Below are 12,295 nucleotides of genomic sequence, written 5' to 3' on the forward strand. Positions count from 1 at the left end.
ATTTTATCGAACGTTTTTTCGGACCCCAAAAATATATTTAAATACAGTTAAATTCCCCACATTCACAACACAATTCTTTTTGGTTTATTTCTACTTCTAGTCCCTATAATATTTTAACTTTAAAAATTTTGTTCCTATATTATTTGACAGTCTAGCTCCTCTGTTTTTCAATTAAAAACTTGATCTTTCTTTTTGTATAAATTTAAAAATAAAATCCAATTCAAAAGACTATCGAAACATTTTTTTAAATTTGAAAATATGATATTTTTTGGTACATATAGAAGGATAAAGGTATAACTAGATTAAGCGGAGCTAAGTTATTCTAGAGCGATCATCATGTAGTTTTTGAATAATTTCATTTGGGGGTTGCATACAGTTATACATGTTCAGAGGCCTTGAAAATATCATTATTGCCAGTTGATCAACTACTCGATTACCCTCTCCGAGTATATGTGTCACCCTGACCATCAAAGGATGTTGAATAATTTCTTTAATAACTCGTAACACGGCTGAATGGTGGAACTCAATTGACTCATCTTGAATCAATCGGATTACAGTCATACTATCTATCTCAAGGACAACTCGTTGAAGGCCTAAACTCCAACCCGTTAAAATATAACATTTTAATATTTAAAGATTTAATTTAAAAATTAAATAAAAATTTAATACAAATAAGTTAACGAATTCATTAATTGCACATTAATTTTTAAAGCAGACAAGTATAAGGACTTAAATTACTAGAATTAAAAATAAAAGAACTAAATTTCAATAGTGAGAAGACTACAGTGACTGAGTGAATAATTAGACCTTTCTATTTCTCTCTCTTTCTCCATTTCAATCATTCTCTGCTCTTTTAACTCCACTCGTCCAATCATCATTATTTCACAAAGAAATTATTTTTTTTAAAGAAAAAAATTGAAAAAAAAAATCCATTAAAGTCTTATAAAGAGGGAAAGAGAAAGCAAAGTACTTTTTACTTCAAATTCTCTCTCTCTTCACGGCTCTCTAAGTTTGTTTGCGTGTGATCGTGGCAGAGAGTCTTTCTATTGAAAATCAGTTAAATTATTTTCCCTTTAATTTTTCACACTCTTTGAACCTCATTCAGGTAATCTTGTTTTTTTTTTCTTTTTCCTTTTATGTCCAATTTACTGTTTTGGTGGGTTTCTTTTATGATTTTCATTTGAATATTGAAAAAAATTATGTTTTTTTGGGTCTAATGTGAATTAGGTTTTTGTTTTTGAGCAAAAAAGTTTGAGCCTTGATATTAAAGTTAGCATCTTTCTGGGTTTTGTTTGTCTTTGAGTTTGCCGTTATTGTTTTTTAATATTGGATATTAAAGAATAGTTTGATTGCTATTGTAGGAGTATTGCTCAAAACACTGATTTTTCAGCTGCTATCCTGACAAATATATAAATATACTATGTGCCTTTTGGACCTTTTTATAATCTTAATTTTGCTGGAGGTTTTTCTTTTTTTTTTTTCCTGTGGACTTTGGATTTGGTATTGGTCTCACTTTTATGCAGTGATGAATTTGGAGAATCAGAACTTAGGTTAGTAAATAGATAAAAAAAAACGATAAGACTTCTGAATTTTACTTGAACTTCAATTCCATTTAGATGTCTTCAACTTATTTAGGCTTAAAAGGTCTGGATTTTTTGTGATATTATTTTATCATGTTTCATGGTGTGAGGATCTTTCAAAGTTAATTATGTAGGCTGTTGGTTTGACTTTATATTTAACTTTTCCATGTTCCCTTCAGAACAATTTTGAGATTATGTTTCTTTCTATTCTTAGTAGCAATTTGGTTGTCAAGCATGCAATGATCTACGTTTCATAAGGTTGATATATATTTTGTTCCCTTGTTCTTGGCAGAAAAAGGCAATGCAATGAAGCAGTCTGTTGACCATTTGGTTTCAGGTAATTTACGATTGTTCATGTTATACTGCCAATGCGCAATGTGTGTTTTTTTTTTTTAATTGGTCCTGTTAATTGTGTGTGGTCTAGATCCTACTAAGATTCCAAGAGAAAATGCATCTAAAAAAGTGGAAAGTGCATGGCGGATTTTATCTGGTTCTGATGCATACCATGCCTCAACTGATGCTACCCTCTTTTCTAGCTCATTGCCTGTTCTTCCACATGAAAAACGTAAGTGTTAGCACTTTTTTAAAGACTATCTACTGTATTAAGGAAAGACTGACCTTATTTTGACTACATGCAGTGAACTTAAATGATACGGACAATAATTATCAATCTATTGATGGTATTACATCTGATCTAAATAACCTAAGTCAAGATGTGGAAAGCAATGATCCACTCGGGGATATTGAAGCTCATGCACTTGGAAACTTGCTTCCTGATGATGAGAATGAGCTTTTAGCAGGCATAATGGATGATTTTGATTTAAGTGGGTTGCCTAATTCACTGGAAGATCTAGAGGAGTATGATCTTTTTGGCAGTGGTGGAGGTATGGAATTAGAAACTGATCCACAGGAGAGCCTGACCATCGGCATGTCAAAAGTGAGTCTCTCTGATGCTGTTGTTGGGAATGGCATGCCCCATTATGCCCTTCCAAATGGTGTTGGAACTATAGCTGGGGAACATCCGTATGGAGAACATCCTTCGAGGACATTATTTGTTCGTAATATAAATAGCAATGTTGAGGATTCTGAATTAAGAGCTCTTTTTGAGGTAATTAATTCTTCAAATTATTTCCGATGACATTCCTTGACACCGCATTTTCAGGGCTGCAGTGTAAAAGGCATTCTGCTTTTGGAAATACTTCCATTATTTTGTCCGTTTTTCATATGTGCGTTGCTTGAAATTGTAATGCATTGCCCTTAGAACCAGAAATGCGGGTTTTAGATGCTGGAATCGACTAAGTCATCTGATTTAGAAACTTTCCAGTTTTTCAAGTTAAAATTAGTTGGGGCAATTTGAAATTGTAACTATATGTTCCCTTAATTCTAGAATGAAATTTTGAATTGTTAGATTATAAGGTTATCGATCCAAACCTGTTGTTTCTCTGCTCTTTGATGCTCGAGAACTACAAGTCACTTCCAATCTTTTCTGATTCAACTGCTACATTTATTTTTCTCCTTTTTGCAGCAATATGGTGATATTAGAACTCTGTACACGGCATGTAAACATCGGGGCTTTGTGATGATATCCTATTATGACATTCGTGCTGCTCGAACAGCTATGCGTGCATTACAGAACAAGCCACTAAGACGGAGAAAACTTGACATTCACTTCTCAATTCCTAAGGTTTAGAGCATTTTTATTCCCGAATAATTTCTTCTGCCATGGTTTTGTTTTTATTAACACGTTTTCCTTTTACTTTTCTTGTAACCTATACTGCATCAGGATAATCCATCAGAGAAGGATGTTAATCAAGGAACTTTAGTAGTATTTAATTTGGATCCATCTGTTTCAAATGAAGATCTTCGTCAAATATTTGGGGTTTATGGTGAGGTTAAAGAGGTGATGCTTTTTTTTTTTCTCTTTTCTGAAAATGTTTCCTTGCTTCAAACATGAGATTGCATGTTTAGTGTTTCTGAAACAAGTTTTTTCATCACTTAAAAAACAGATAAGGGAAACACCATACAAGCGACACCATAAGTTCATTGAGTTTTATGATGTTAGAGCTGCAGAACAAGCTCTTAAGTCACTGAATAGAAGTGATATAGCCGGTAAACGTATTAAGCTTGAACCTAGTCGCCCTGGAGGAGCTCGTCGCAAGTGCGTATATCTTGTTCTTCTATTAGTACTAATGTATAAAACTGTAATTTCTTTTATTTGATGAATCTCGTCATCCCTCTTAAATAAGTCTTTCCCAATAGTATTTGACACTGTGATAGCATTGGGCTGTGCCTTTTTTCTATGTGACCTGATAGTGTTTTGCTATTTGCTCTTCTACTGGTACCAAGGCACAAAAGCTATTAATTGGAAGAGGTAGATTGTAAATTATAACTCTGCAAGGAAATAGAAACTATGAGAACTACTGCAGTTGTGGCCTTGTTCAAGTGTAATTATATGGATCATTTATCTTGGCTGCTGCGTGCTAGACTTTATTGACATTCTCTTTTTCTTTATTTAGAAAACTCTCTTTATTCTGTGTTTACCATCGGTTACTATTTGTTTGTTTGATTTCTTGCTTTGTTGTTATTGGAAGTATAGCAATGATGAAAATATTTGATTGTTAATCTTTTTCAACTAGTAGTTTGATGTTGCAACTTAATCAAGATCTTGAACAAGATGAATCTCGGGGTTTTAGACATCAAGTTGGTTCTCCGATAACCAATTCTCCTCCAGGTAGGGCTTTGAGCTACATTCTATCATTTGTGTGCATATGGTTTGATTGTCTGGGATTTATTTTGTAAACTGAGGATGTTGCAATATTCCTGACAGGTAGCTGGGCACAGTTTAACAGTCCTATAGAGCATAGTCCAATGCATTCTTTTAGCAAGTCCCCTGTTTTTGGGACCATGAGCCCAACTACCAGCAATCAATTATCTGGTCTGGCTTCTATTCTGCATCCTCAAGTGTCGAGCTCCGTGAAAGTTGCACCGATTGGCAAGGACCAAGCAAGGGGTGGTCATGTAGAGCATGCATTAACCAATACAAATTCAACCCATGGAGCTGGGTTTCAACTTTCCCATTCTCTTCCAGAGCCAAAGTTGAGCCAATACCATGGAACCATACCTACTTTTGGCCCATCAAATGGTTCCAGGATGGAAACATTGTCTGGGCCACAGTTTCTTTGGGGGAACCCAAATTCATATACAGATCGCACAAACTCTTCAGTCTGGCCAACATCATCTATGGAACATCCATTTTCATCCAATGGAAATGGCCATGGCTTTCCATACACAGGTCGGCAAGGATCTTTCTCAGGCTCATCCCACCATCACCATCACATGGGATCTGCTCCATCTGGTGTTCCTCTGGAAAGGCACTTTGGTTTCTTCCCAGAATCATCAGAAAATTCATTCATTAGTCCTGCTACATTTGGAGGCATGAGTGTAGGCCACAATGAAGGTTTTATGGTTAACATGGGTTCTCGTGCTCCTATGAGTTCAGGTATTGGCATTCCACGGAATGTGTCTGAGAACAGTTCAAGTATGAGAATGATGTCTTCACCTAGGTTAAGTCCTGTATTTTTAGGCAATGGCCTATACCCAGGACTACTGCCAAACAGTATGGAGGGGTTGGCTGAGCGTGGCCGGAGCAGACGGGTTGAAAATAATCGGAACCAGCTGGATAACAAAAAGCAGTTTCAGCTGGATTTGGATAAAATTATTAGCGGTGAAGATACTCGAACAACTCTGATGATAAAAAATATTCCAAATAAGTCGGTTCATCCTCTATAATCTGCTGGTTTATGAATATTGACTACATGTCAATATGTTTGAAGTACTGATGCCTTGACTATTTCTATTTCATTATGATATTCAGGTATACCTCAAAGATGTTGCTGGCTGCCATTGATGAAAATCATCAGGGAACTTACGATTTTCTCTATTTGCCAATAGATTTTAAGGTAATGACTTTGGGGATCTGATTTGCAGTTTAGACTTCTAAGTTCAATTGCAGCTGATGGATATTCTCCTTTGTGATGCAGAATAAGTGCAATGTGGGCTATGCCTTTATCAATATGCTGTCTCCTTCACACATTATACCATTTTATGAGGTTGCTCTTTTTTTTTTTTTTTTGATTTAATATATTTTCGACTTTTGCGTCTTAGACATTTAGGTGAATTTAGGATAATTGGATTTAACCTTTTCTTCGAAGAAAATTTCTGCTTGTTATTAAAGGGAACGCAAGCTTGTTACTGAAGCCTTGGAATTTTTCCTTTGGATTTATTTATATTATACTATATGCAGGCATTTAATGGAAAGAAGTGGGAGAAGTTTAATAGCGAGAAAGTTGCTTCTTTGGCATATGCTCGAATCCAGGGAAAGGCAGCTCTTGTTGCCCACTTCCAGAATTCAAGCTTGATGAATGAAGATAAGCGCTGCCGCCCAATTCTCTTTCACTCTGAAGGTCCAGATGGTGGCGATCAGGTAGCATTATAATATGGTATTCTTACTTTTATATTATAACCTACAACTATACACTTACTCCTAAGGGCTTTCAATAACTGACTGAATTCAGCCATTTTTTACTCATTTAAGCATCAGAATCTTTTTATTCAAGAGTTGACTTTCTTAAACATGATAATAACAATGGCTTATTTTCCCCCTTTTTTGTAGACCATCCCAGAGCATTTACACTCTAGTTTGAATATCATCCGCCAGCCAAATGGGTTACCCTCGGGTGATTCTTCAGGTAGCCCCAAAAAGAAAGATGCTGGCGAGGAGCTTGAAACCTTCTAGCAGCTTAATATCAGGAGATTTTGCCCTTGTACCAAATTCATGGGGCAGTGAAGGCTAACATATTTCGTACATAGTCGACCGTAAGAACATAGGAAGAGGTGAACCCGCTATTGACAGGATGCTGATTTTGTGTAGTCTAAGCTAGCTGAGCATTCGAACATGGAAACTGTAGGTTCATTGTGGTTTGTGCACGCATCAATATCTTTTTGTCTTGTATTTGAGAGGATGTTATGGTGGGGTTTCTGCATCATTGTTCTGTCTCTGCCTTGGCCTCTCTATTTTGGTTTCTTTTTCGGGGTTTCGAAATGGGCATAAGCGTTGTGAGAGTTGAGATTTTGATGGCTAGGGATGTAAAATTAGTGCCATTAACAGAAAATTGTATAGTTGAGAAAACAAACTGTTTTTGTTTATCACATAATTTGGTTCTCTATGAAATGGATGCAATTGACAATGGTTGTTTATGCTCTATGCATGCTGCAGGCCTAGTGACTCAGCATGTTTTTCATCTCAGGGAAGTGATACATGTCCTAAATTGTGATTTGCTTTCAGTTTATTGTTGGTATAAAATGAAGGTTATTACAGTCGACGTGATTATCGGTGGTAGACACTAAAAGTATGTAATTGTAAAACTAACAATTTTTACTTCACTTTTCAATTTTTTGTCCTCTAAATAGTTACATATTTTTATAAATGATAAGTCATTCAAAAATATTCTTGAATAGGGATGGATCCAGGATTTATGGAGAGAGAGCAAATATCTGAAGTTAATTTTTCTGATACGAGCAGGCTCACTTCTACATTGCCACCATTATTACACAAATATCACGGGGTTTCTTACATTTCAACTTGTTATTTTCAGCTAGCAAACCCCAGCATCTTCTCTCCATTTCGCTTTATGCTGAAACAAAGAAATGTATATACACATATATAATATATATAGTATAGATATAGAATATGTATGTATGTACTCACATGATTATTCTCAATTCTCATACCAGCATTGATGGACAAACAGGCTTCACCTCATGAAGTTGTTGGCTTTGGGTGCTCACATGATTATTCTCAATTCTCATACCTCATGAAAATCTATGTGACCCCATTGATGCATACTTAGAGCAGAGAGGGTTTCTTTGAAGAGATTAGTAGTGTTGTTCTACTAGTGATGCTTTTTGTCTTCCTTTCGTTTTGATTTCGAGATCAACGAGGAAGTAACATTTGTTATGTTCCCTGACATACTGAACATGTCCATTCATCCTGTTTAGAAGCTTCCGCGACATGTTTAGCCCTAGTCCTTCCTGCGTCGTCCAACTATTTCCGCTCTCGAGCATTTCTTGAATAAGAGTGGAAGGAAGGCCTTTACCTGGGTGAGTCATCCTACAGGGACATGGAAAAAGCAACACTGTTACTCGAGAGTACCTTCTGATGGGACAAACTGTGGAACATAGCATAGCAAAAACTGAGGCAAACAGTGAAATAATTGCAGTTACCTGAATTGTAATCGGAGAAACTCGTTACCATCTCGTAGTAGCTTTAGACCTGGTGAAATCTTGATTTCTACCCATCCATCTGGAGAAGGAGCATGATGCACCATGTTAAGCAAGAAATCCGATAGGACTAGCTGGAGCCTAATTCGATCACCGTATAAAGATAGCGCCATGATTTCCTTCGGAGTTTCGTGAAAGAGTTGTAAGTTCCTTTCTTTAATCAAAATCATGACTTGACTGACGACAGCATCGAGAACGTTCCCTAGAACAAATTCTTCCATGCTCAGCTCCATGCTGCCGAAATGATTTAGACATTAGTACGTATTGCGATACATATCAAACCATGATGGCTGCATATGATGAGCAAAACGAACAAACTGAAGTAATGTTGAGACCACAAGGGTCAAATTATGCAGATAATGGAACTGAATCGGGACTTACCCTTCATCATTGCTTCGAAAGTCCATATCCTCAATTATTGCCGAGATCTGTCTTTCACAAGCATCACTAGTCTCAAGGAATTGCTTCTGATTTTCAGAAATGGCTGTAGTTTCTAAAAGTTTGTGGGTAAATCTAATGCCATTCAAAGGATTTTTCATCTCTTGTCGCATGTAAACTAAGTGCTTAAGTTTCGTAAACAACTCTTTGTCTTCTTGCTTGTGTTCTTCACTAGCTTGCTGCATGTCAGGCACAATAACCTGTAAGAAGCAGAAGCAACCAATTATGTTCCCATCAGCAGCAGTCCGCTTGTTTGCCACTATGTAAACCTCCACAAATTCCCCTTTTCTATCGAAAAAGCTGAAGGGAAACTTCTCAGCATTCCGACCACTAATTCCTTGATACAACATGATCATAAATCGAGTCATCGAGTCCTGGCCTTTGAGCTGACATAAACCTCCAAAGATTTCTCCAGCTAGCATTTTACCTATGACCTCATTTCTGCTGTAGCCAGTCAGTTTTTCCATGGCTGCATTCCATTCAGAACAGCAAGTATTCTCATCAGAAGCAAATATCGGAGGGATCAAAGGGCTAAGACTTTGTATGATAGCCCTATAATCTCCTTGCAAACGGATGAACTTATCCAGCACGACTTTCTCAGATGTGATATCTTGACCCACAAAGCATACACCAATGATATCATTTGCGTAATCCCTGCTTGTGCAGGCATTGACCACGATATAAACTACTGCATTTTTCCGATGAGGCTTGAAATTTCTGAGTTTTAACTCAACATTCTTGTCTTCCTCACCTGGATTTTATTAGGTAAGCATGAGTTACCATATCATTTGAAAAATGTAAATAACTGTGTTTAAATATATGTTTGAAATAGCAAGGACACCAAATGCACAAACTGAGCATTGAATCAAATATGAATGGAAAAACAAGTGCGGAACTATGATTTTGAATCAAAAACAAAAAAATTCATTTCGTATTGAATGTCCTCACCATTGAACAAGGATGAGATTACCTTGCAAAGCTCTTCCTATGAGATTTTCGTACACTTCTCGAGAATCTTCATGAACAACTTCATCAGCTAGGGATTTCCCGATTGCATGATCGGCTTGTAAACCTGTCAATTCTGCAACTTTTGCATTCCAACCATTTATGATACCAGCTGTGTCAACTCCAAAGACTGGAGCTGTTCCAGTCTCAATCAATCTAACCATTTCATATGCCACTGAGATGATTTCATTGATTCCCTCCGTCTCAGTATCATTTTGCTGGCCACAAGCTAACTCCTTGGAGCCACTCTCTTCCATGTCTTGAAATGAATCTCTCATTATCAGCTGTAAAGAGTGAATAGCATTAATTTCTGGAATCTCCCAAGGCAAACTTCTACTTTTCACCACTTCAAGAAAAGCATTAAACGATGATCTTGGATGCATTCTTCCACTATCATCCTTGTCCTCCAGGTGATGCTTGGCTCCTCCCCATTTCACTTCCTTTGCAGTATGAGACCTGAACCAGAACAAGAAATCCTTTGAAGTGATTCGGGCAGTAGCTATACCACAAACTGCATCACCCAGTAAAGCAGCACCAGGATAGCCAGCATCGGCCAAACTATCAGTGCTCAGTCCAGTAGAATCCTCATGAGTGGTGAGCAGCCACTGAGCTATATCTTTTACCTGCGACTCAGTTGGAGTAACACCCAGCAACCAACATTTCCCTCTGTAGTAAAGTGCAGCCCCATCACACTTTACAAGGTCCATGATATTAGGGGATTGTGTCACAATACCAAACGGGGCATCACGGAGAAGCATATCACAAAGTAAGGTTTGAGCCCTTAGAATCTTCTTCTCAGTTAGTTGTGATGCTAATTGAAGTTCCATGTATAGCTGCAGTCCAAATGCCTGCATGAGAAATTCACAGGCATAACGAAGGGGGAATGGCACATAGCGCGGCGAAGTATGATGACAGACAACCAGTCCCCAAAGCTTTGTTGAATCGTTACCATTTATAACAACTGCCATCACTAACGAGGCAATCGAGCCCATATTTGCCATGTACTGTGTGTGACAACCATGGGGCGACCTAAGGGTTGAATTGACCAAGCAGAGATGCTGTTTCAACTCATCACTTTGAATGACCTTAACCGGATTTGCATGGCAGTCACAGATCATCCTAACGCGATTCTGCTTGAACAAGAAACGAGCAGCTTGAGGGATATCTGTAGCAGGGTAATGCAAACCCAAATAAGGCTCTAAATCAGACCTCCTGATTTCTGATACAACTTCACCATGACCATCATCATGGAACTTATACACCATAACCCTGTCATAGCCCGTAAGCTTCTGAACATCCTCCACAACCGTATCACACAATACTCCGATATCACCACCAGGAAGCAACTGCAACCTAGCAATCGCCCGAACAGCGAGTTTCTGTGAGTGCACAGCACCAGCAACCGACAATGCCGGATCACCTAACCGAGCAGGCTCTAAATCAATCACAATCCCCACGTCAATTCTATGCAAAATAGCATAAAATGGCTTTTGAGTGCTCCTTGAATAAACCCAAATCGGGTTTAACAATGAAATCTCTCTAGATGCGGCAGCTTTTGCCAAAGAAGCACCTGATGCAGGCGTGAAAAGGCTTTTCACATCAATCCCAATCAAACTCTTCACCCCTTTAATTTCATCCTCACTATCCAAATCCAAACCCAACAACCCAAAACAATTCTCACTATAACCAATGATCCTAAAACTGGGTTCTTCAACAGCAATCATACAACCAAAAGGTTGAACCAAACCACCCCTTTGGATTCTCGACAGATAAGCAGTTATTTGTTCTTCAGGCACACTATGTGGAGCATAAAGAACCGATTTTGAATAGTTAAAGGACTTACCCGACACACCAGACTGCTCAAACTCAGCCATAAGCCCAGCATCCGCATTGTATTGAGCAATGAGTTTCCCTTTATCCATAGATTTCATATTACTCGCAGCTGATGATGACAAAGCAGCAACGGGTCTTTCTCTTTTGGGTTGTTTTCCTCTTTCTCCACTCTCAACTTCCATTTCTTGTAGGAATCTGTGAGAATATTTAGTACAAACAAAAGCATGGCCGTTGTGTAAGAAGTAGCTGAAACTTTATCGTCACCATGCCTTTGCTTTTGCCACACTCACTGTGTTTTTTTGTTGGATGATTGATTAATAACCCTTTCACACTCTTTTTTCCCCTTTCTTTTTATCTCTCACCTTTAAAACATGAATAACTGAGCTGTTAGTACTTGTTCTTTTCATTACCTTAATCAAGATTTATCTTGTTTAAACATGTCTTAAACACATCTTTGCTGTTATTACAGTACACCAGTACACTATCACTCTCAATTCACGTCAACTTTTGTCAATTAATAAAGACCCTTTCTTTTATCTCATTGTTCTTTGTTTTGGAATAAGGATCACTTTTTGTTTTCCTTTATTTTCACTAAAACTCAATAATCATATTCTTAAATCACATCACAATAGTTTTAAACTTATTTTTCAAATTTTAAACGGATTCGTTCTAAATGAAGAAACTTTTATAAATAGATACATGGACAAATTAAACCCTTCTAATAAATATTTGTTTTACTCTATTTTATTTAATTTTAAAATTATTATTTTATCTTTTATATAATGGAATAATATCTGATACAGTAGAATTTTTAAATTTAATAAGTAATGTAAAGATTGACAAGTATTTTATAAATATATAATAAGATATTAAAATATATATGATGAAATTTTAAAATTATTTATGAAATAAAGAGTATCAATGTATCAAATATTAATACTTATATTAAAATTATAGATGCGAATATATGTATATACTAATGTTATATATTGTATACTGAAATTTTATATATACAGAAATTCTGTTAATGAATCTATTATAAATATATACCTTTATGATATTAAATTTTATTGTGATCCCTAATCACATAATAGCCTCAT

The 12,295-nt window shown here is 36.8% G+C and overlaps 2 protein-coding genes across 4 annotated transcripts; one reads left to right on the forward strand and one right to left on the reverse strand.

The window, feature by feature from the left end:
* Positions 1 to 940: 940 nt before the first annotated feature.
* On the forward strand, positions 941 to 6,826 carry LOC105776358 (protein MEI2-like 5). Of its 2 annotated transcripts, none has more exons than XM_052622238.1 (13): positions 941 to 1,105; positions 1,873 to 1,917; positions 2,005 to 2,145; positions 2,219 to 2,688; positions 3,106 to 3,264; positions 3,364 to 3,480; positions 3,587 to 3,738; positions 4,217 to 4,311; positions 4,408 to 5,350; positions 5,455 to 5,539; positions 5,621 to 5,689; positions 5,884 to 6,063; positions 6,253 to 6,826. In XM_052622238.1, exons 2-13 carry the CDS (start codon positions 1,887 to 1,889, stop codon positions 6,373 to 6,375), a joined length of 2,565 nt encoding a protein of 854 aa, XP_052478198.1. In that variant the 5' UTR covers positions 941 to 1,105; positions 1,873 to 1,886; the 3' UTR covers positions 6,376 to 6,826. The 2 variants fall into 2 exon arrangements, with proteins under 2 accessions (XP_052478198.1, XP_012454419.1); XM_012598965.2 differs by having other exon boundaries at positions 4,220 to 4,311.
* Positions 6,827 to 7,130: 304 nt separating this feature from the next.
* Positions 7,131 to 11,571, reverse strand: LOC105776357 (phytochrome E). Of its 2 annotated transcripts, XR_008189983.1 has the most exons (5): positions 9,328 to 11,571; positions 8,301 to 9,108; positions 7,863 to 8,153; positions 7,371 to 7,749; positions 7,131 to 7,273 (listed from the first exon to the last, which is right to left on the reverse strand). XR_008189983.1 is itself a non-coding variant. In XM_012598961.2 (4 exons), the coding sequence occupies exons 1-4, from the start codon at positions 11,375 to 11,377 to the stop codon at positions 7,515 to 7,517; spliced, it is 3,384 nt and encodes a 1,127-aa protein (XP_012454415.1). In that variant the 5' UTR covers positions 11,378 to 11,571; the 3' UTR covers positions 7,131 to 7,514. The 2 variants fall into 2 exon arrangements, 1 of the variants encoding a protein (XP_012454415.1); XM_012598961.2 differs by having other exon boundaries at positions 7,131 to 7,749.
* Between the last annotated feature and the right edge of the window lie 724 nt (positions 11,572 to 12,295).

This window comes from Gossypium raimondii, chromosome 10, assembly GCF_025698545.1.
Source record: "Gossypium raimondii isolate GPD5lz chromosome 10, ASM2569854v1, whole genome shotgun sequence".
Lineage (NCBI taxonomy): Eukaryota > Viridiplantae > Streptophyta > Magnoliopsida > Malvales > Malvaceae > Gossypium > Gossypium raimondii.

Excerpts from the sequence above, each read along its gene's own strand:
- LOC105776358 (XM_052622238.1), top strand. The coding sequence starts at position 1,887 with ATGAAGCAGTCTGTTGACCATTTGGTTTCAG. Across the intron at positions 3,739-4,216 it reads CCTGGAGGAGCTCGTCGCAA|TAGTTTGATGTTGCAACTTA; the intron begins GTGCGTATATCT and ends TTTTTCAACTAG. Across the intron at positions 5,351-5,454 it reads ATAAAAAATATTCCAAATAA|GTATACCTCAAAGATGTTGC; the intron begins GTCGGTTCATCC and ends TATGATATTCAG.
- LOC105776357 (XM_012598961.2), bottom strand. The coding sequence starts at position 11,377 with ATGGAAGTTGAGAGTGGAGAAAGAGGAAAACAACCCAAAAGAGAAAGA. Across the intron at positions 9,109-9,327 it reads CATAGGAAGAGCTTTGCAAG|GTGAGGAAGACAAGAATGTT; the intron begins GTAATCTCATCC and ends AATAAAATCCAG. Across the intron at positions 7,750-7,862 it reads TTTCTCCGATTACAATTCAG|GATGACTCACCCAGGTAAAG; the intron begins GTAACTGCAATT and ends ATGTCCCTGTAG.